The sequence below is a fragment of the Scatophagus argus genome, chromosome 1 (genome assembly GCF_020382885.2).
Source record: "Scatophagus argus isolate fScaArg1 chromosome 1, fScaArg1.pri, whole genome shotgun sequence".
In the NCBI taxonomy this organism is placed as follows: domain Eukaryota; kingdom Metazoa; phylum Chordata; class Actinopteri; family Scatophagidae; genus Scatophagus; species Scatophagus argus.
The window spans coordinates 12,100,224-12,121,998 of record NC_058493.1 but is presented as its reverse complement, the minus strand read 5'-3'; the positions used below and the strand labels follow the sequence as shown (position 1 = coordinate 12,121,998).

General features: G+C 40.7%; 1 protein-coding gene across 12 annotated transcripts in view; it reads right to left on the bottom strand.

The window, feature by feature from the left end:
- The window catches only part of esrrga (estrogen-related receptor gamma a), a 142,089-nt gene that overhangs the window by 27,302 nt on the left and 93,012 nt on the right, over positions 1-21,775 (bottom strand). For 11 of the 12 annotated variants that reach the window (XM_046383543.1, XM_046383564.1, XM_046383590.1 and 8 more), the window contains 3 exons: positions 17,284-17,400; positions 6,330-6,440; positions 3,302-3,484 (listed from right to left, as the gene is read on the bottom strand). In XM_046383543.1, the coding sequence (XP_046239499.1) occupies positions 3,302-3,484; positions 6,330-6,440; positions 17,284-17,400 (411 nt within the window). The remainder of the gene's footprint in view (positions 1-3,301; positions 3,485-6,329; positions 6,441-17,283; positions 17,401-21,775) is intronic. The other variant, XM_046383600.1, reaches the window with a different exon arrangement.

The window sequence follows — 21,775 nt, the reverse complement described above, 5'->3', positions numbered from 1 at the left end:
AAATTTCATCGAAGCTCTCAGATGCATGTGTGAGGTGCGTGATAGTGTCCCATTCCTTATGGGAAACAAGAGACTCACACTGTGTCTGAAAACTCATTTTCCACTCCTAATGACATATCAAATGTTTGCATATAGGCCATATCAGTATGGAAATGAGCAAGCACACATACATACACACACAGAACTTAAGAATAAAAGAACCAATCAAAAAGATACGTGTGCATGTTGTCACAAGTCTCTAAGGTTGGGTGAGTCTGTGCATCAAACATGACTTGCAACACACACACAGATACCCACACGCATGCACTTGCACACACACACACACACACACACAGACCCTCACACACACGTAGCCCAGCCTTGTTATCCGGGGGCCTGTCTTGCAGGCAGCCTCTCTAACGCTGAGTGATGTTTAAATTAGTTTACAATTTAGCCTCCTCGCTATCCGCAGACGGCTCTTAACTCTGTGTGTGTATGTGATGCGTTTTGTGTGTGTGTTTGTGCGTGTGTGAGCGTAACAAATTGTTGCCAGTACGGCAGACATCTAATGACTTCAAATTAGCTGCCTGGCGCTCGCCTTGACACGTTGTTACCACTGTTAGCAGTCTGTGTGTGTGTGTGTGTGTGTGTGTGTATGTGTGTGTGTGTATATGCAGTGTTGCGCAGCCATATCATGAAGCATAAATTGGCTTCACCCCTTCTCTCTCTACCTCTTGTCTTTCTTCTCTTTGTTTCTCTGTCTCTCTCCATCAATTTGATTAAAAAAATTACTGTACCATGGCAAGCAAAGACATGTGCATGCATGTGTTCACCATGCACAGAGTCAGCCTCTCTCACACACACACACACACACACACACACACACACGTACAAGACAAGATGTGAAACAAGACAACTTTAAAAAGGTTAACAGGTCTATTCTTTTCTATTCAAGACTTAAGTCATCTCATTGTAGAGTGTTTGCCTTGTGAGTGTGTGTGTGTGTGTGTGTGAAAGAGTCTGATAAAGGATGTTGAGGAGGTGTATTTCTTTCTGACAATCCTTTCCACCTAGAGTGAACAGTAGATCACTTTCTGTGTGTACATTTAGGTGCATGCGTTGGTGTGTGTGTGTCTGTGTGTGTGTGTGTGTGTGTAAGAGAGAGAGTATTAGATCAGTGTTCAGTGTTGTAAACAATGAGGATTTCATAAAGTGTTCACCACACACACACACACACACAAACACTCGGAAGATGAAGAGTCCTATCTTTCTCTGTGAGCAGTGGATTGCCTTTCTCGTTCATCTAATCACGCCATCTTCTCTCCTCCACCAAGCAATCGTTGCGCTTCGCTCCCTCTACACAGAAAGCTGCACACACACACACAAGCACGCACACGCATGCACATGCCAGCATATAACCTGGCTATTCAGTCCATTTACTTGTAAAAGTAGTGGCAAAGGAAAAGGGAAGCCCAATGCAAAACAGTACATGAAATACACATCATGTGTATGTTAGTGCGTACATTTGTGTGCGTCTGTGAGTTATTTTGGTGTATGTTTGTTATACGCATCCCAGAGATATGTAGAGACAGAGAGAGATAAATGGATTAAAAGAGTAAAACGCTGAGCAGAGAGATTAGGGGAGAGGAGATAGTATTGGATTGTGGCTATATGTTGTTTTGAAAGAGAAAAATAAATATTCAAAGAGCTATACTTGGTACATGGATCAATATATATGTCTGCTTACTGTCCATATAGCAGCACATAGATCAATACACTAACAAGAAGCAACGTATATTCCCATATCTCTCTCTTCTTTTCTTTTCTCTCTTTTTCTCTGTTGTTTTCACATGTATTGATAAGATATAATATCTATCATTTCAACACCATCCATCCAAGCCCATTGACTTTATTTTTACAGATCTACATAGCATGACTGAGTGACATCTATGCTTCTAATCTGGTGTTTCCCCCACTTTTACAACCCTCCATAATGTTTGAACAGTGGCAGCAAGGGATAATTCTATTCTATTCTATTCTATTCTATTCTATTACCATATTTCCAGTCAATAATTGGACTAATCTTTGTGCTAATCTGAGTTAATCTGAGACACTGCTCTTCCCTCCTCACTGCTGTCACAGTAAGCTTCCTCAGTAAGAACAAAACCAGATTATTGCTTTCATCTCTTCCTCTCATACATCTCTTTACCTGTTTTCCTCTTCATTTTAGCATTCAGTTGTATCAGTCTTGCTGTGTTCCTCTCTCGTGTTTTATTTACTTGTTTTCTCATTTTTGTCTTATTTGTATCTCTGTCATCATTTTCTATCCCGAACCAATTTTGAACAGACTAAGAAAAGAGAGTTAGTTTAAGCAGATTTGATCCTGTAGATGGACGCTGATATTCTAGATGCTAAGATACCATAAGATATAATCGGAATGAGACATTTTTATTATACTTTATGTAGTTTGATTTACTTTCCTTTTCTGTTGAATTTACCTATCACCTGTTGTTTAAAAAGTCTTCAGAATGTTATTGTAAATACCATATCAAGATTGTTACCAAACAAAAACATGAAATAATGGTCATTACTTAAAGCAGCAAATCATGCCCTGTGTAAAAATACAGCGTGTCTCACATACAGCCAAACAAGAACTAAAAAAGGAAAACCTTATTATATTATGCAATGTTTAAATAGCCACAGGTGAAGTTAGAGCTTTACTCATGTCATTCTTGTTGTATATTTGTATGTATTTCTGTGACTTTGATGTATAATACCATTGTAGTTGGTCAGTGGGGTAAAAACATGGTTTCAAAGGGCTTTGTCATATACTGTATGTAGTACAGCGACTGCAGGCACACAGACACAAACACACACACACGAACACACACGGGTCAAAAGTAAGGGGATTGGACTGTTCAGTTCAAAAGGTTGGAATTTGTGTGTGGTTGTGTGTGGGGGCTTGCATTGGCTTGGTCAGTTGGAGGAGTCAACAGTTCAAACTGTCTGAGTTCAAGGATTAGGGTGAGGGTTCACAACTTAGCACCAGGTGTACTTGTATGTATGTAAGTCTCTTTGAACTGCATCTGGAACACCTGATTCTAACCCTGTGGGTCTTCTCTCGCTGCCAATTCCCACAACATGTGTGTATGTGCGTTCATTCTGTATATGTGCGTGGGTGTGTGTATATACTCTAGAAATAAAAAAAAAATGTATGTATGAACGAGTGTGTGTGTGTGTGTGTGTGTGTGTGTGTGTCACAATATGGAGCCAGCTTAGGTTCAGTGTAAAAGTCAGGCTCCAGCACTTTTTTTTCCCTTACCTGGGATATGTTTAGCCCAGCCGATGTTCACCACCAGCTCCCTGTCCGCCAGGTCACACAGCGTAGTCAGGGCCTTGATGTCGCTGTCTGGTACTGTTGGGTCAGGCATGGCGTAAATCTTCTCTGGCTCGGCCACCAGCAGGTGAGAGACGATTTTGTTATCTGCAAGGCAGCCAAAGGCAACTGACATGACCACCAGACAAGGAGAAAGACACAAAGACAGAGAGATGGTGAATTTTTGCCGTATTGAGCTACAAGCTATTCCACACCAATCCGGTGCAAAAATGTGAAAGGTCATTTGCAAAGTCTCTTATAACATGACTTGCTAGATAACATGTTTCAAGGTATTTTCCCATGTAGCAGAAACACAGCTGACTTGACAGTTAGATTAGGAGGAAAAAAAACAGATACACTTTGTATCATATCAACACACATTACATTTTAGAATACTCATTACGTCAGATATACAGTATTTTATATACTGTATTTATATATTGTCTGGTTTACAATCATAAATAGTATGACTGGTACCGTAAAAAAAAACCTTTCAAACAACACATTTAAAAAAAACCCATCAAGAATAATGTCTATGTAAGCAAAAGTCAAATTTTGATATAATCTGAAAGGTTATTGTTTACATTATAATAATATTGTACATAGAATATAGCATAGTTTAACATAGTTAGTTCGCAGTTTTTATGCCATTACAATATAAATGAGATCAAATAAAAGGCTGTGTGACTTCAGTGTGTCGTCAACATGTCCTGGGGAATTTCTCAATTTTTCAGGATAATTGATTTGATTCCAGTTATTTGGAAGGATAAAAGATGAAAATGCACTTGAGAAAAGATAAAAAAAAAAAATATTGAAATGCTTCCAGTTTAGGAGATGCTTCGAGGTGTGATTAAAGGCGATTACTGCGGATGGTTCAGGTTGCCTTAAGAAGCTCCACTGTTACATACAGAGGGGAAAGATAATACTGAAAGCCAAACAGCTCAGCTGGTAATGGTGACATGTGGTGATGAGATCTCTATGGCCCATTAGTAACAGACTGATACCCTGCTTCCAAATTAATCCACTGACTAATCAAGCATGGGAATAATAACAGAGGATAGAAGAGTGAGAGAGGAGTGAGGAAAAGAGAGAGGGAAATAAGAAAAGAAAAAATAAGAGAGGACAGTCAGGTAGAAATAAAGCCATGGACAATTTGTAAAAGACAGACAGGAAGAGTCAAGACAGCAACAGCTAGATAAAGATAAACAACAAGAGCGAGTGAAACAGAGTTGGGGGAAGAGTTGTGTATTGATCTACCACTGTCCACCCCCAATTCACACCCACCCACCCACACACACACACACGTACGTTTGTGTATATATACTTTCCATCCTCTTCACTCTAGCTCCAGCTCTAGGGTCGTTTGAGCCAAACCAATCCCAGTCACACTGCACTATCTGTGGGTAAATCTTATTTAATGTTTCCCTAATTAGAATCAATGGAAGCCCATTTCCAAACCCTGGGCTATTGTTCTGTTCTCACACAATCAATGGGGACGCTGAAGCTAGGGATTGGGCTACAGATAGATAGGCTGTGTGCATGTATCTGAGAGAGAGACAGAGGGACAGAAAGATTTTTTGTGTATTGACTGTGTGTGAGGGGAAAAGAACAAGAGAAACCTACAGTAGGAAGTCTATATCAACCCTCCATATTTTGTTTTTAAAGTGCAGGTTGGCTTTTTTGGAGGTTTGTTTTAATACATATGTCATGCAAAAGACAGAAAGTAGGATTATAGTCTGAATAGCAATTTGGAGTAGTCTCTGGTCATTCCAGTAAATGACTCTTCCAAAATACTTGATAAAAGGGCTATAAAGATAACTCAACCATTTTATTGGTCTATAGTCCACCAGTGAGGACATTCAGTTAGCCGGAACAAACACATGCCCTGTACATGCAAACGCATGCATTATAAATACACACACAGAGTACATTCATATCATCCAATCATTTCAATGATTAGTAGTGCAGAAGTCCCGGTAAGCTGTCGTGCAGCCATTCAGCATATTGGCCTAAAGCAGAATATGCTCCAGCTTTAAGCAAAATGGGCTTTGGGGACCAAGCCGCTAAACACTGCTCAATCTGCACTACGTGTGTGTGTGTGTGTGTGTGCATGTATGTGTATGTGTGTGTGTGTGTGTGTGTCTTATGTGTGCCAACAGACGGTTAGCTAAAGAGCTAACTCTAGTTTGATGTGGTTGCCAGATTGGATTTAATCCGGATTAGGGTTCTGGCTGCCCCCCTCCCTTCTTCTCTCCTGCTCCCTCCCCTCTTCTCTCTCTCTCTGAGAAACCTTCTCATTTAGGTTCACTCTCTCTCTCTCTCTCCACCTGTCTCTCTGTCAGTCTCACTCACTTTCTCCCTTGTTAATTTTTCAATCATCGGGCTTTGGCAATGGTTTTATTCTTTAAAAAATGCAGCCAATCTGGCTGGAGCTAAATGAATACCTTTATATTGAAATATTACACATATAAAATGTTATGACCCCAAACTGGTAGCAGTAGAGACAGGGAGATAAACTTGGTCCTGAACAGATGGGCTTCTCACTACCCTGTCTCTGTTTATGTGTGTTTTATGTTTGTGTGTGTGTTTAAATGTTTTTACTGTGCAACTGTCCCCATTAGAACAGAAACTGATGGACAGGCACTTCCTTCCCCACCTCTGCTCTCTGCCTATTACACACATGTTGCCTACACACAGTGATACAATATGCGGGTATGAGAGTATTTCCTGTTTGTTTGTGGGGAGGATTTTTCTTGTGTGTTGTCCATCGTGTGTCCTCCATTGTTCCCTCTGCGCACTGTGTCAGATGTTGTTGCCACTGTGGCACATTGATCAGTTTGTGGTGTGTGAGTTACTGTGCACCAAGGACAGTATGCAAATTTCTGTCCTTGAGAATCACTGCCCAACGTCAGAGAGTTAAGGAATATTACATGTGCTTTTACCAGTCCGTGTGTGTTTATGTGTGTGTTCTTACATGGCTTCTTGGGAGGCAGAGCCAGCTGTGGGTTCAGGTATGGACTGTTGTCCGCATCTATTCGACGTTTGTACTTCTGTCTGCCACCGCGAACCCTGTCCAGACGAACACCTGTAAGAAATCACAGAGGAAGTGCATCAGTATACTGTACATAATACTGACTCTAAGAGAAAAACAAGAAGATTTTGACCTTTTTATAAATAACACATCTGCTAGTATGCAGGACATATGAAAAGAAACAGCGGAAGTGAGGTGAAAAAGTGTGGACTGGAGGAAGATTACATATGATGTGTGGGTGTGAAGTGGCTGTTTCTGCACCGCATGCACATGTGCATAAATGTATGTGTTTTGTGTGCAGGCACTTTTATTCAGGCTTGCTAAACTCACTTGCCTATTTTATTCTACAACAAGTTAATTTATAGAGTTGCCATTTGAGTAAAAGGCCTCTCTCTCCCTCTCTCTCATGTTGCCTCTTTGACTTACTCTTTTCCTGTCTCTTGCCCAATCTCTGTCTCTCTCTTTTGCTCTTTTTGCTCTCTCTCTCTCTATGTCTCATTAATTAATTGACACAAAGGAGTCCTAATTTAATTAGGCCTATCTCTCAGGGGATTGGATGTTACCGTGGTTACCACTTAAAGATGGATAAGGAAGACAGAGGTGTCATGTGCCCTGGAGGAAGAGAGGAGAGGAGGAATCCAAAAGGGCTGTGAAATGTTTCAAAACCATCACCACTTTTTGTTTGTGGAAGGGAAGCAAAATTGTTTTTGCACTTTGGCTGCAGGTCAAAGATGTGTCTCTCTTACTTCTTTTATATCATCAAGTACTAATCTGACTTTTTGCATAATAAATGAAATAATGTTTAATGGTTCTCTATCAACCATTGTTTAGGTTTTCTATATTTCAACCTGTACCATGTAAATTACAGACTGTTTAACGTAATCAGGCGATTTAATTTCAGCAAAAAATCCAGTGAGAGAGAAAGAAATTTATTTCATATTTCTTGCAGTAGGAACTTTGCAGTTGTTGTAATAAATACAAGAAAAATTGAAAGTTAACCCAACCATAAAAGCCACTAATACTCAAAAGATTAACAACATCTACACAAACTTCATCAGCAGTCTGTCAAGGAAGAAAAAGTTATCCTTGTGAGTGGGGAGTGATTAGAATTATTTTAAAAAAATATTTTAGTTTCATTTTTCTAATGTTTTCTGTTTTGAAGATTTAAAGCTACTATATTAGGAAATGTTCAACTTAGGAGGCATTTAGCTAATCTGTCAAGATGTTTCTGAGTATGTGTGAGGGAGCAGTAGAAAATAACTCAAAAATGTGATAAAAAATATTTGAAATACTCTCTGAAAAACCAATGTCTGTAAATGGGTAAAAGAGTGAGAGAGATTTGCTAACACACAGAGATTTCAATCCTCTGAAAAATGTGCTGACCATGACTACGGCTACACACCTAAGAGACTTAACTGAAAGACTTCCTGTTGGCAGAAACAAAAAAAAAAAGTCAAGAAGAATGTCTGTGTATTCGTCAGCATTTGTATGTGGTTGTATGTCCACGTGTTTCCCAGTGTTACTCATGGGCTTTTATTCAAAGCCTCGTACAGAGATGTTTTTACACTTTTTTTTCAATGGCAGCTCAGTCATTTAGAAACCTCTGACGAACCCAGGCAGCAGCCTAGCCAGTGAACTGAACATGACATGCATCTGTGTGTGTGAGAGAGTGTGCGTGTGTGTGTGTGTGTGTGCATGCTTGAAACAGGAATAGGTAGACAGAAGGGCTGACTGTCCATGTACTGAGTGTGTGTGTGTGTGAGGAGTGGGTAGTGTCAGCAAACGGTCAAGAAACTCTTAACACCAGGGGGTACAAACCCACTCACAAACCCACCCTCTGTTCTCTGTCACACACACACACACATACACATTTATACAATGTCTATGTTTGTCTAACCCACACCCCCATGTTGTGTTTGGGTAAGCCCTCGACAAGCAGCTTGCTCAGTCCCCTCCAGGGTCAGTGGCTGGTCAGAATTGAAGGGAGACAGAGCGAAAGCACAAAGTATCAGACTCAGGTAGAAGACTGCAGAGGGAAGGGAAAGGGTGGATAATGGGAAGAATAAAGACTAAATGAAAGAAAGGGTTTAAGGATGAGCTTAAATCTTAAATAAAAAAAGTGTGTCAAACCAGATTCAAATTAAATTCAGTGAGAAATTTATCAAAATTTGATGCTGTCATGAAGAGGTCATTTTGGATGAACTTGTCTGTTTTCTCATGTCCGCATTCTTCCATCATGTATGCATTTATTTATGATACACCTGCTAAGTCCCCGAATCACAATACCAATGCCTGCTCTGAATCTGTGTAATATGTGAACAGTGTATGGTACCATTAAATATCTGCGGGGCACCACCAGCCTGGCCTCTCAGTTAAGAAGACAGAGAGGTAGAAAAAGAAGAAAAAAAACAGCACTGACCATACTGTCACCAGTGGGAGCACTTAACCTGCATGCACATGCACACTTTTCCCCTATCACACACAAACTCTCACATGTAGACTCTCAATTTTTCTCTTCTTTATACCTAAAAGACCCAGTGCTGTGCTGAGCTCACTTTATAAAGAGCCCTCTCTAACTACCTCATCTATTTTCCACCAAATTAACTCTCTCTCAGCACTGATTAATGATCAAATCTAAATGAATCAAATTAAAAATTGAAAATTATATTTCCAAAGCCCACAAAAAAAGAGACAGGAGGATTCTATGGGGGAGAGTGAGAGTGCTCTACCTCCCCTTAACAAATGAGCCTTCAAATCATAAAGAATGGGCAAGAGAGGAGAAAAGGGGAGGAATGAAGAGAGGAGAGGAACAGGGTCAGGAAATGTATGGATCAGAAAAAATAAAAACTGGTGGAAAAAGAAAAGGCAAGTTAAGAACAGAATAATTGAACGGGGAATGGGGCAAGAACTGGAATAAAAAGTCGAGAGAAAAGAAATAAAATTTAGCTGAAATGATAAAAAGCATTAATGGAAGATTATGATAAAAGAAAGTGTAAAAAAAAAAGAGAGAGAACAGAAGAGAGAGCAGCAGAGCACAGGTTGTGAAATAAGAGGAGAAGGCGGGTAAGTAATGGATGTGCCGGTAAACAAAAGAAGAAAGGACAAAGAGGAAAAAATAAAATGAGAAAGAAAAAGGAGGGATGAAGTGAGGGCTAATAAAAGGAAATGAGATAGGAGCACAATAATGCAAGAAAAGGAGAGATCCATGAGTGCAAAGAACAGAGAGAAATCCACAGAGGTTATAAGCCTTAATTACATGCTATAATTATTATGTCAACTAACAGTACACCTCCACCCAGTCCACAGCTTCTACTAACATAGAACAGAGTGTGTATAAACTGTATTTGATACCCATTTTGCTTTTTGAAATGTATTAAGCCATCTATTTTCACTCACAACTGAATATATTTTGTACCACTTTTGTCATACACACACGCACACGGTGACAGTGATGAAGGTGAATCATTCCTGTCGTGGGAATATTGCTGCCTGTCAATACCGCGATCCGCACTGATCACATCAGCATAGATTTTACACTACACTGGCATCACTCTGTCAGCACATGTGTGTGTGTGTGTGTTTGAACAGTTGAGGGATTGCGAGTAAAATGCCTTTGACACCTAAGTGCTTTTGAAGAGAGAAGCAGAAAGCACAGGAAGAGAAAGATACAAGAAAGAGAAGAGAAAGGCACAAAGGATTGATTTCAGATGGTCAATGATATGATAAGAGAATAAGAGAATGAAGAGGGGGGCAGGGAAGGAGCGCAGAGAGGAGTGGGGAGACCAATAAAATGACCGATTTTTGTTGATCACAGTAAAGAGAAAGAGGGATGATAAAGACGAGAGAGGGCAGAGGGAAGGAAACACTGAGAAGGAGAGGAAAAGAGAGAGTGGGAGAGGGGAGTTTTATGGTAATTGAAGTTGTAACAGGGTTGAAGTCTCTCTTCCATGTTAGACCAGGTTATCACCTTATGTTTCCGTGAGTGTGTGTGTATTTGTGAGTGTGTGCATGTGTGTGTGTTAAACTGCAGTGTTGATGTAATAACATAAAAGGTTTTCCTATGTGGGTTTAAGAACTGATGGGCGAGTACATTGGGTAAGACAACAGAGCCATTTAAATCGTGCATGCGTGTGAGCGTGTGTGCGTATCCGTGAATCGTCTGCATGTCAGGAACAAAAGATAAAGAAATATATACAGAAATATATGTGCATATACATATAGCTACAGGAATACCAGAATACATATTATTTTGTGGTGTAACTGGTTGTTTTGGTTGGTCAAAGTTTTTCAGCTCAGTACTAAATAAAATGACACCTATGCAGAATTTGTCGAATGCCGTGTGAAAACACATCAATGTCAATACTGGACATCCTGGCAATGAGACTCAACTATCAGTCCCCAGAATTGTTGATGCCCACAAATATCCTGAACACACACACACACACACACACACACATTCAACCCTCAGAAAAAATGGAATTGAGGTCACAATGACCTTTAAACCTTTCAAAATCCAAATATAATCAGTTTATCTTTGAGTCCAAGAGAAAATTAGGGCTAAATTTGAAGAGAATCCCTCAAGTGATGATTGAGAGGAGTCTTTTTAGGAAAATCCTGCATAGTATACCATTAAAGAAAGAAAGGAAAATAAAGAGTGTATGTGAGAGAGGTGGAGGGGAGGTTAAGAACAAGTGTGTGTGGTGTCATGCAGTGACGTTTGTTTAGACCAGATCAGAACAGCACCGCCTGAGGCAGCGGGCAGGTGGCTGTCACTGGTGTGTGAATATGTGTGTGTGTGTGTGTGTGAATGTGGGCATGAGTGTGAGACCATGTGAGGAACCATGAAAATGTTGCCTTTCTCCACATTAATGGCCCTTTCTCTTTTAATGTCACATTTCTGACATACACTCATCCATTTACACAACTGCAACATTTCTGAGATGGGGGTAGTTTTATTTTATACTTGAAGCCTCATTTCATTTTCTTATTGATTTCTTTTTATACTTCTATACTTATCTGTTTGATTTCAGTGAAAGCAATGCTATTGTGAGCTGTCAAACACAACTTAAAACAAAAGCTATATTTTGATCAAGTCCTCTGGTAACTACATTGTTATTCCCAAACAGTCTTCCTGATGAATCTCGTCTCCTCTCAGGACATAAAGAAAGTATGTGAACGAGAGCAGACCCCTTAGGCAGATCTCACAGTGTTTCCGTTATTGCTCTTTTCTAGCTGGAATGCAACCAGATGCCACTCACACACACAAACACTCACACACTCTCAGTCAGGACAGACGCTACAGGGCCAGATTTAGCTACAAGTTTCCCATGGGGGAACACCAGACGCCACCAGTTGTCTGGCGCTGCCCTCCTCTGTTTCCCCATCCTCTCCCCATCACTCTCTCTCACCACCTCTACTTTCATTCTTTCTTTCCCTCTCTATTCTCATCTTTTGTCCCACAAACCATATTTCCCTTGTCATTTCATCTTTTCTCTTACTACCTTTTTAACCACTGACATCTTTGAAGAAATGCGTCCTTGATGAGAGACAAACTGTCTTAATGTGCTTTGCACGTGAACGTGACATCTTGATTGTAGTGAGTGTGACTGCGTGTGTGTGTGGCAATGAGACTGGATAGCAGCAGTCAGGATTGTTGAGCTATGAAGACAGTTATGACGCACACTACCAGCTGTATATATGCACCAAACACACACACACACACACCCATAACCACCAGCACTCACGCAGACTGGGGCCTTCCACCCGATCTCACTCATTAGGTCTTAGGAGCCATGGGGAGCACGGCCAAAGTTGGCACGAGCTGTTGGTGTGTGTGTGTGCGTGTGTGGGGCAGTGTGCCAAGGTTTATATTTGCAGTCTGTGGACTTGTCTCTCTAGAAGTCTACCATCTGAATCCAGCTGGCCATTTATGGCATTATAGAGATGGAGGCTTTGGTTGTGGATGCGGCACATTCTGTCTGTTTAACCATGATTCATCAGACGTGCTATCATCAAAGCTGTCATGTTGTAAGGGAGCAAATCTGTCAATATGACCATATGTACAATGTACATGCCTACTGAATATTGCTGGCTCCTGGACTGTTTGCCTCTGCCAAAGCCTTTCATGTTCACACGTCTAATCTGCGTTGTGTATTCTGTTCATGACATTTCTACACATTACTGCTGAATTTGAATGCATTATGTCTGTCTTCCCTTGCCAGCTGTGCATAAATAGAAATAACTGTGACAGCTATAGTGTTATTATCTTTCCCTGTAAACATTTTTTTTTTACTTCAACTGTTGAATAAATAAAATTACATTAAAAGTATTGTGTGAGGTCAGTTCCTGTTTCATTATGTTTTTTATTAAATCTTTACCCCCGTTCCCTGAGCTTCTCTCTCTCTCTCTCTAGGCTGATTCAAGCCCCGCCTCTGTGACCTTTCGCTCTTCAGCTGACGCATCATTATGACCTCATTAAAAATGGACAGACAGCCATTGCCAGGGGGGAAGTTCTCATAATATAGTCAGGCCTTTTAATTGCCTCGCTCCAGAAATTAGCTGCTACATATTGGTGGGTGGGTGCCCCACGTTCGTTCATTCCTTCAGTTTACCCCCCGCTCGCTTACTCCCCTCTTCTCACTTCGTCTGAGTGAGAAAAATTCAATATTCCACACAGACAGGACCGTGTGTGTGTGTGTGTGTGTCTGTGTGTGTGCATGTGTGTGTATGTGAGTATGTGTATATATTTAAGTGATCAGTTGTGTTTAAGACAACACGTAAAGAAACGGCCCCACTCGAGTTGGTTTACTGACCCTGTGGCCTCATGTTCTCCTTTCCTTTTTTCATCACACACACACTCGCTTCCTTGCTGCCTCACTTGCTCTTCATCTCACCCTCTCTGTCTCCCAGGGCGACAAAGCTAATTTGAGACAGATCTTGCCCTAAGGGGTGAACTACAGCATCTAAACACACACACTCTATTCTATGTCCTCCACCCCACTCCCACTCTTACTCCACTGTTACTGCTTTATCTTCACCTTTCCACCGTAAGCTAGCTCATGACAACCACAGTTAGCTGTGATGCTAACTGATCTAGCCACTTACCATTATCATCTAGGAAATTCTGCTGCAACGATGCTTCCACCCAGAAGGGCGGCACGAAGCACAGTAGGCAAAATTCTTGAATGCTGTGTGCCCGAATGATTGTTGGTTGAGAGTGATAAAATGTTTAGTTAGGGAGCAGAACAAAGTCATTCTGCCTTAATAAAGATGTATGTTGTATGTTATCATTATGCATGTCATCATGAAAAAAGTGCCTGACTAGACATTCCTAATTTTGTTTGTTTTGGGCTAAGTCCATCCCAGTGATCCCTCTGCATTATAATGAGTTTGAGGGATTCTTTATTGGTGTAATAATTCAAGGGGATGTTTTAGAATATATGTAATATAACTGCTATATGCACTAGTTCTTTAAAAATCACAACACATTACAGTATATATTATAAACTAACAACTATAGCAGAATAAAGCAAAGGTTACTGGGTAGATCAAGCTGCCTTTGGAGGTTATTGATATTCTCTTTTTTAAATTTTCCCACTTCAAAAAAAAGACTGAAAATGTAGAGCAGGACCTTCTGTATCAAATTCATATTCAGCAGAACAAATGGGGTAGTTATGAACAGTTGTGTTGATGTACATATATGTGTGTGTGTGTGTGTGTGCGTGTGCGTGCATGATGTATGTGAGTACAGCAGAGATGCAGCAGCAACAAAAGGCAGCTGTACCTCTGCTCTCTTACTGGCTTAGTGGGCAAACTGCATCCCTGAGAATTAAAATCAATAACGTGTCTACCACTCTCGTTCGCGCTCTGCTTTGCATACTATTTTGCGTAAAACTATATTTTCAAATACAATGTTGAGAAGAAATTATCCTAAAAAATATTCTCTTGCAAGTGATGTCTTTATTTGGAGCTTTGTTAACAAGAGTGATGTGGTTTCCGTGTCCAGTAGGAGGATGCAGTCTGAGCTCTGTGAGCTGTGAGACTGTTGGAGCTGCCAATAATACATGCACTTACACGTGTGTGTGTGTGTTTGTGGCCACACACATACACACACGCGAGACAAAACAGGAGATGAGACATAAGTTCTGCCTATGTCAGATCGACTGGGAGAACAAACGCTACGACAGCAGCTTGCTGGGAGTGTGTGTGTGTGTGTGTGTGTGTGTGTGTGTGTGCATAAAGAGACAGGAGAGGGAGAAAGATGACCATGTATTTATACCGAGGTAAAACTGGGGCCTTTGGGGGCAATGATATTTATGAATTTTGTGTGTTTGTGTGTTTAAGGGTCTGAAGCCCTCGGGTTTTCTTGTTGTGTGTTATATACCCTAACAATATTTTGCTGTTTGCAAAACAGAGAGAAAGAATATCAAGGACCAGGACAAGCACTAGCTTAGTCCACAGCATGCCATGATGTAAACTTCTGCGATCTTTTTTGATTTTCTTTCCCCATGATTTTAGTTTACTGTAGTTGTTGCCAAAAATAAAGACAATACTTTTTTATGTGGTCTTTGTGTCATTTTTTGGAGGCGGACAATTTGTTATTTCATTCTATTTTACCATATATTTTTGCTGTATATGTGACAGCAGGCATGCTGTCAGCCCATAAAACATTTTTATCAACAGCTTGTTGGGTTAATAAAATGTGCATGTTTTTGTATTTTGATACATCTGTTTACCTTACACTGTCAGGGTTTCACAGAATAATGTTTTCAGTGTGTGAGAAGCAGCAGATATGGGTGAGCATCAGTGTGCTAACAGAATGGAGACAACAGCAGCAAGTGGAGAGGAGAACAAATGGATGAAAGGCATAGGAAAAGCAACAGAAACAGTAGAATAATACTGAGTGGGAGAACTGGAGGGAGAGATGAAGACAGGAATGGATGGAGGGAGGGCTGGCAGGCGTCGGCAGAGGCACGCTCCCTGACCACTGTAAGGAAGGGGGCGTAGGCCAGGTCTCCCATCAATTACAACCTTGACCCTCGCTCTTCTCCTTTCTCTCTCTCTCACACACTTTCTGCTTCATTCAACCATCCTCCCCCTTCCTCTCACCCTCCTCTGGTCTCTCTCCTCTGCTCCTATAAATCAATCTCTTCTCCCTCCCTCCCCCTAGCTTCTCCCACCTCCCCCCTCCCACTATGCCTCTCTCTCTCTCTCTCTCTCTCTCTCTCTCTCTCTCTATCGGCCCTCCTCTTCATCCCTTGCCACTCCTCTCCCTCCTTTCATCGTTGGAAGTGCAGTGGGAGTAGAAAGGTCAGAGGTGGGCTGACAAGAGGGAGAGAAAGAAGCAGGGGCAACAAGGGACTGTGAAAATGAGAGAGTGAGTGTATTTAATCAAAGTGGTGTGGGGGCAGATAATGTGTCTTGTTTGGTTGAGTGTGAGCATTGCAGTGATCCAGTAATTTCTATGTTTATCTCATTTGGGTGGAAAGTGAATGCACATCATATATCAGTGTTAAGTGATGAGATTAGAAGACAGACAAGAGTCAGATTAAAAAGAGAAACAGAGCAGTGAATGCATGTGAGCACCAAAAAATGGCGGTAATGGACACAGGTGGACACAGAAGTGAGAAAGGCAACAAGAGGGACTTGATGCAAACAGAAATAGATTACAATATACTGTATGTAAAATGAGTATTGACGGTTTTTAGAGGTGTTGCATGTAGCATTGTTCAACATTGATAAATTACTCTCATGTTTTGGTGTATTTGGTATATTTAAAGTAAACCACTGACATCCCTGTTTGAAGAGACGGCTGGTTGGTGTTTATGGCATGCTTTGTTCCATGTGATCCTCTGTATGTATTTATTTAAACTTTAGCTACAATTAACAGAGATGAGAAATGTAATTCACTAAAGTTTTTACATTTACTTCACTGTGCCATGAAGTATATGCTCTCTATAACAGTATCTCCATGAGAGAAAAATCAATCTGGTGGATAACTTGCAAAATGGAACGCGGTTGCATGATTCAAAATGCTGCTGCTAGTTGCTAAGATAATGAGGCTTAGTCTCTATTAATCGAATAAATAAACATTTTACAACCACCGATTCCAGAAAAGTTGGGATATTGTGTAAAACAAATAAAGAGAATATGATAATTTGCAAATCTGTTTTTTTCAACATATACTCACAAGAAAACAGTACAAAGATACAATATTAAATGTTTTACCTCATCAACAGTTGATTTTTATAAATACAGAGTCAGCAAAAATAATGTATACACACATCAGGAAAAAAGGGTAATCTGTTGGGAAAAAATTATAACAGTGTTATCGTAATTTGATCAAACTTCGAAATAGGTATCTATAGGTATAGAAGTACTTATACAAATTAAATATTTATGCATGTTTTTCTTTTCCTGATGTGTGTATACATTATTTTGGCTGACTCTGTACATGCTTATTCTGAAGTTGATGCCGGCAACACATTTAAGACAAGGTGGGACAGGGACAACAAAAGACTGGGAAAGTTGTGTTCTGCTCAAAAAATGGCGGTTTGGAACATTCCACAGGCAAACAAGTTCATTCTAACAGGTGAAAGTATCACAGTTGGATATGAAAGGGGCTTCCTCAAAAGGCTCGTTCCCAAGCAAGGATGGGACGAGATTCACCACTTTATGAAACACAAGATTGTATAAAGGTTATTACTACATGGGCTCAGGAGCACTCGGTAAAACCACTTTTGTTAAACACAGTTGATTTGCAAATGACTTCATTCTGTTTTTATTTATGTTTTACACAGCATCCCAATATTTTTGAAATCTGGGTCGCATTAGCCTTTAAAATGCTACATGTAGCACAGTCAACAGAAAAGGATAAGGAAGAGACCTTTTCCCTTACCCTCCCTCAGCATGCCCACAGTCAGACACTTCATGAAGCGGCAGGCCTGGCACGACTTGCGTCTCCTCTTGGTGATCTCACACTCATTGGTGGCTGGACAGCTGTACTCAATGTTGCCTGTAACATGTAGACATGTTGGAAGAAGACAGGAAGGAACGTTTCACTTTAGGTAGACACATCAACATACAGGCAGACAGAACCTGTTAAGACACTCAGCACATCCTGGTGCACAAAGATGTGGGAAAAAACACAATGTGTTTTATTTCATTGAATGTATGGACAGAGAGAAAAATGTATAATTCTAAAAAGACATGTACACATTAAAATAAATCTTTATTTGATCTGACTTAGTTGCGTCACCCTTGACCCTTGACTTCAAGATGGCATTTTGTTGATACAGTGGCCATATACAGTAAAGGGCAAGTACTGAAACCTCATCATTAGCACATTCTCATTACTTTGTTTAAAAACAGGGTTTTTTTTAAACAAGTTATTTGTGTGTGTATGTGTATGTTCTACATGGTTATAAATGTACATGTGTCATGGCTAGAACGTGCTGAGGTTGCGTGACTTGTTGCAGTTCGCTCACAGCAGATACGAGGTTAAGATTATTAGCCAGCTAAGTCTATTAACTTCACAAGTGTTGCCAATAAAAACCACAACACCAGGAGAATGTCAGAGGCTAAGACCACTTTTACTTTGAACTCTTGTCACTATTCTTTTCTCTTTATCCCAATTAGCTTATCAGTCTCAGTCCATATTTTTCAACGTCTTCCTGCCACATTGTTCTATGTCCTTTCCCATTGCTATTTTTCAGCTCTCTGTATTTTACAAGTCTAAAATGTTGTTTTATTTTCTCATTTTCAGCTTAAGTCTCTCCCAGTCTCGCTCATTTCCTCCACTAAATAATTTGCCTTCAATCAGTTCTAAAGGGAAACCCAGTTATGGATATGCCAGCACAGTTTGCACTGTTATGGAATTGCTAAAACAGATTTATTTGTCCAGTTTATTTATCTTTAATATGAACTGTAGTAAGATTTGAACCAGAAAACCATTTGTTTCCTTCCTCCTGTGCCCACCTGACAACTACAGTACACCAGCAAACCAATGCATCTCCCTCTGAAACAGAGTAAACAGTGATTACTATTGACTGCTGCTGTGGAGAGGATGTTTTCTCATTACTGGGCTGATTAGGGGGCTAGTTAGCTTGGGAAAAGGCTAAATGTACGAACATTTCCTAATGGGTAGCAAGATGCTCATTAATCGATCTTGTTAGTTAAAGTAAAGACTAAACATGCTTAATGCTGGGTGAACCTTTCCAGTCTAATGGACACTACTAATGGGACTAGTTAGCTTACACCCAACCTCTACACGCTGATGATACAGGAGGAGCAAATTAATTCAGTAATTAAGAGGGACACTTACCTATCACTAAGGCTAAAAGTGCCAATGACATAGAATCTGTGTGGGTTAATGGGCGGTCAGTAAAAGGCCTTGTTCGTGCAAGGCTAAACAGGCGAGTGCTGCTATGTGGATAACTGCAGGAAAGAGCCATTTACAGGACTGGCAGCACCAAGGCTAAACATATTAATTCCTCAATGAGGAAAAAAAAAAACATTCTAACAACTAGAGACACTGATCACTACTTTAGAAGCAGACATCAAGAGGAAATAATATTAATAATAATGATAATAATGCATATTATTAGTTGACAAAGTGATACCAAAGACAGAAATAACAATGATTACAGCCCCTCAACTCAACAGTGATTATTATTTCACCACACTGTACATATTCAGAGAGAGGGTAGGTACTATAGGTTTACATTACAGGCCCATATAAAGGTGTGATATAGGTCTATGTGACCTAAGTACAGTGTATGTACTCTGTATGGTCAGACACAGACACGAACATCCTCATTCAGAGCAGTGCTATAGGGTAAGAATTAGAAACGAAGGGCTTATATCAGAATGTCATAGCTGTGTGTGTGTGTGTGTGTGTGTGTGTGCGTGTGTGCACGTATCTTAATGTGTTTCAGTGTGCACTGGGGTGGGTTTACGATAGAGAAGTTCTTGGAGGCTTCTATGTATAACGTGTGAGTTTGTATGTGTGTGTTGGTGTGAGCGCGGGGGGATATATGAGGGCCTCAAATCCTCTGCAATCTCCTTTTGAGATGTGTATGTCCACCTGCTGCATGACAATTGACCACCATTGCACAGACAGGGTATACAAATGTTGGTGTGTGGTTGGCCTGCCACATTCTTGGAGTTGTCTTTAATTTTTCACTCCTGACTTAACACCTTTAACTTTGTCTTGCCATACGTTCAGCTGCTTCCTCCCAATCCCCTTCTTTTCTTGCTACTTTTGTCTTTTATTAACTACATAGAAACAGAAAATATATTGGTATAGTTTGAGTGAGGTCAAGGTTTTTGGGACAGATTAAAATTTAACATACTACATTTACATGGGATGGTTTTAGTCCAGTGATTAAAGTATGCAAACACGCAAATATTTACTTCAATATTTTGATGAGCTGTTTGTAACTGCGACTACTGTGGGATTTGTTTATTTTCTTTAAGGCAACTATTGTCCCGTTTGATGACCCCAACTACCAACTATTATTTGCTCTACATCACTAACTAGTTTCCCATCTTCCTCTTTCCTGCTCACCTTTCTTCGTTCCTCTTGCCGTCTTCCTCTTGCCATTTCGTTGCCCTATCCCTCCCTCTCCCACATTTTGTTCTCCTCCTCCTCACTCCCCTTTATCCTTCTCTCTCAATAAGGGAGTGATAGATGCAGGTTGTCAGGTGTCGCTGGACTGATGCCACAGAAACAGCAGCTGCCAGAGCCACTTCCTCCATACTGCGACACACTCGTGCACACACACACACACACACACACCTACAACTAATTCCTTCCTACATTCATGCGCCTCAATCCATCCTCCCCCTCTTGCTCTCATTCCTTGTTCCAACTTGCTTTTTATCCACACTGGTATACACACCTTCTCTCCTCTCCTCTCCTCTCCTCTCCTCTCCTCTCCTCTCCTCTCCTCTCCTACCCCATGCTCTCCTCCCTGTCCAGCTGGAGGTGTTTTTTTGGTGATTACCTGCAGTTTTATTGGCTAATGGGTTGAAACATACCAATATGTCTGCTGCTGCCCATCTGAGGCTGGCCCTGCTTTCCAGCCAAGATACACACACACACACTAACACACAAATGTGCATAAACACAGGCATATGTGCACAGACATACACATAAACCAGCACTCACAGACTCACAGGTTAACACACACAATCGGACTATCTGGGGATGGGTTTGGCTTGTGTGGTAGCCAAAGATAATGCCGTGAACCATTTGTTCCAGTGGATCCAAGATCATTCAGTCAGCATCCAAACAAAGAAGTACTGTCGGTACAGACAGTGATATAAAAACTTAAGTTTGTTCATAACACAACCTTGCTTTGACAAATTGCCATATTTAATTCTAGTTAGGCCCATTCAAGATTGTGAAATACTGCTGTGATTTTAATCTAAGTAGACTATCATCACATCTTAAATAAACATCCAGCAAATTCAAGGTTAATTTTGACCAAGAATGCAAAACAATGGCTGTACTTTATAGTAAATCCTGCTGGTGGCTCCAGTTTCAATATGGCTTCCCGTCCTTTCGCTAAACAACCTTTCGTGACAATCCTGTAACTAGTCTTGCCAAAGTGTTAACCCATAACCTCGAACTCTGGCCCTCCTGATCTGCAACATGTCAACTACAGAAGGTGGGAGGATTACAAATAAAGTGAAAATGAGGGAATGCAGGGCGTGGGGGGTGGGGGGTGCAGAGCATTGATTTAAATCTATTCAAGGTCATAGTTGAAGAGGCTGTACTGTCAACATGGCATCATATCTGTACATTTACATGGCTCCGTATTTGATCTGTAACTGTGTCCTCACCTATGTAACCTTTAACAAGCCCCTAAAATGAAATGAGACATGTGGTATTGGCGATCTATTAGACACAGCAGTTATGACAGTTGAATTAAGAGTTAAACCCATACTCAGAGATTACAAAGTCATGTGTGTGACTTTCTATTCATGTGTGTTGGTGTTCATGTGTGGATGTGCTTCTATGAGTTTGTGTGTCTTTGCCTTTATCTCTGTCTGTGTGCGCTCCAATCTCTTTGTCAGGATTGCACTGTGTCCTGATCTCATCCCATAATAAACACATACAGGTCATCTCTAGGTAGTGGTGACCATCTAGTGGATGTAAGACTTCGACCCCATCACAACTCCCTGCCTGTCTCTCTCTCCCCCTCTCTCTCTCCCCCTCTCTCTGAGGCTTTACTGGGAAAGCTGCTTATCGGATGCGAAAGAAAGCAGCGACAGATAGGTGGATGGATGGAAAGGCAGATAGATGAATCCTGTCTGATATGACTGACTGACTGACTCAGTGGATCGATGGTAGCTGGCTGGCCGGCTGACTGGTAGCCTGGTTA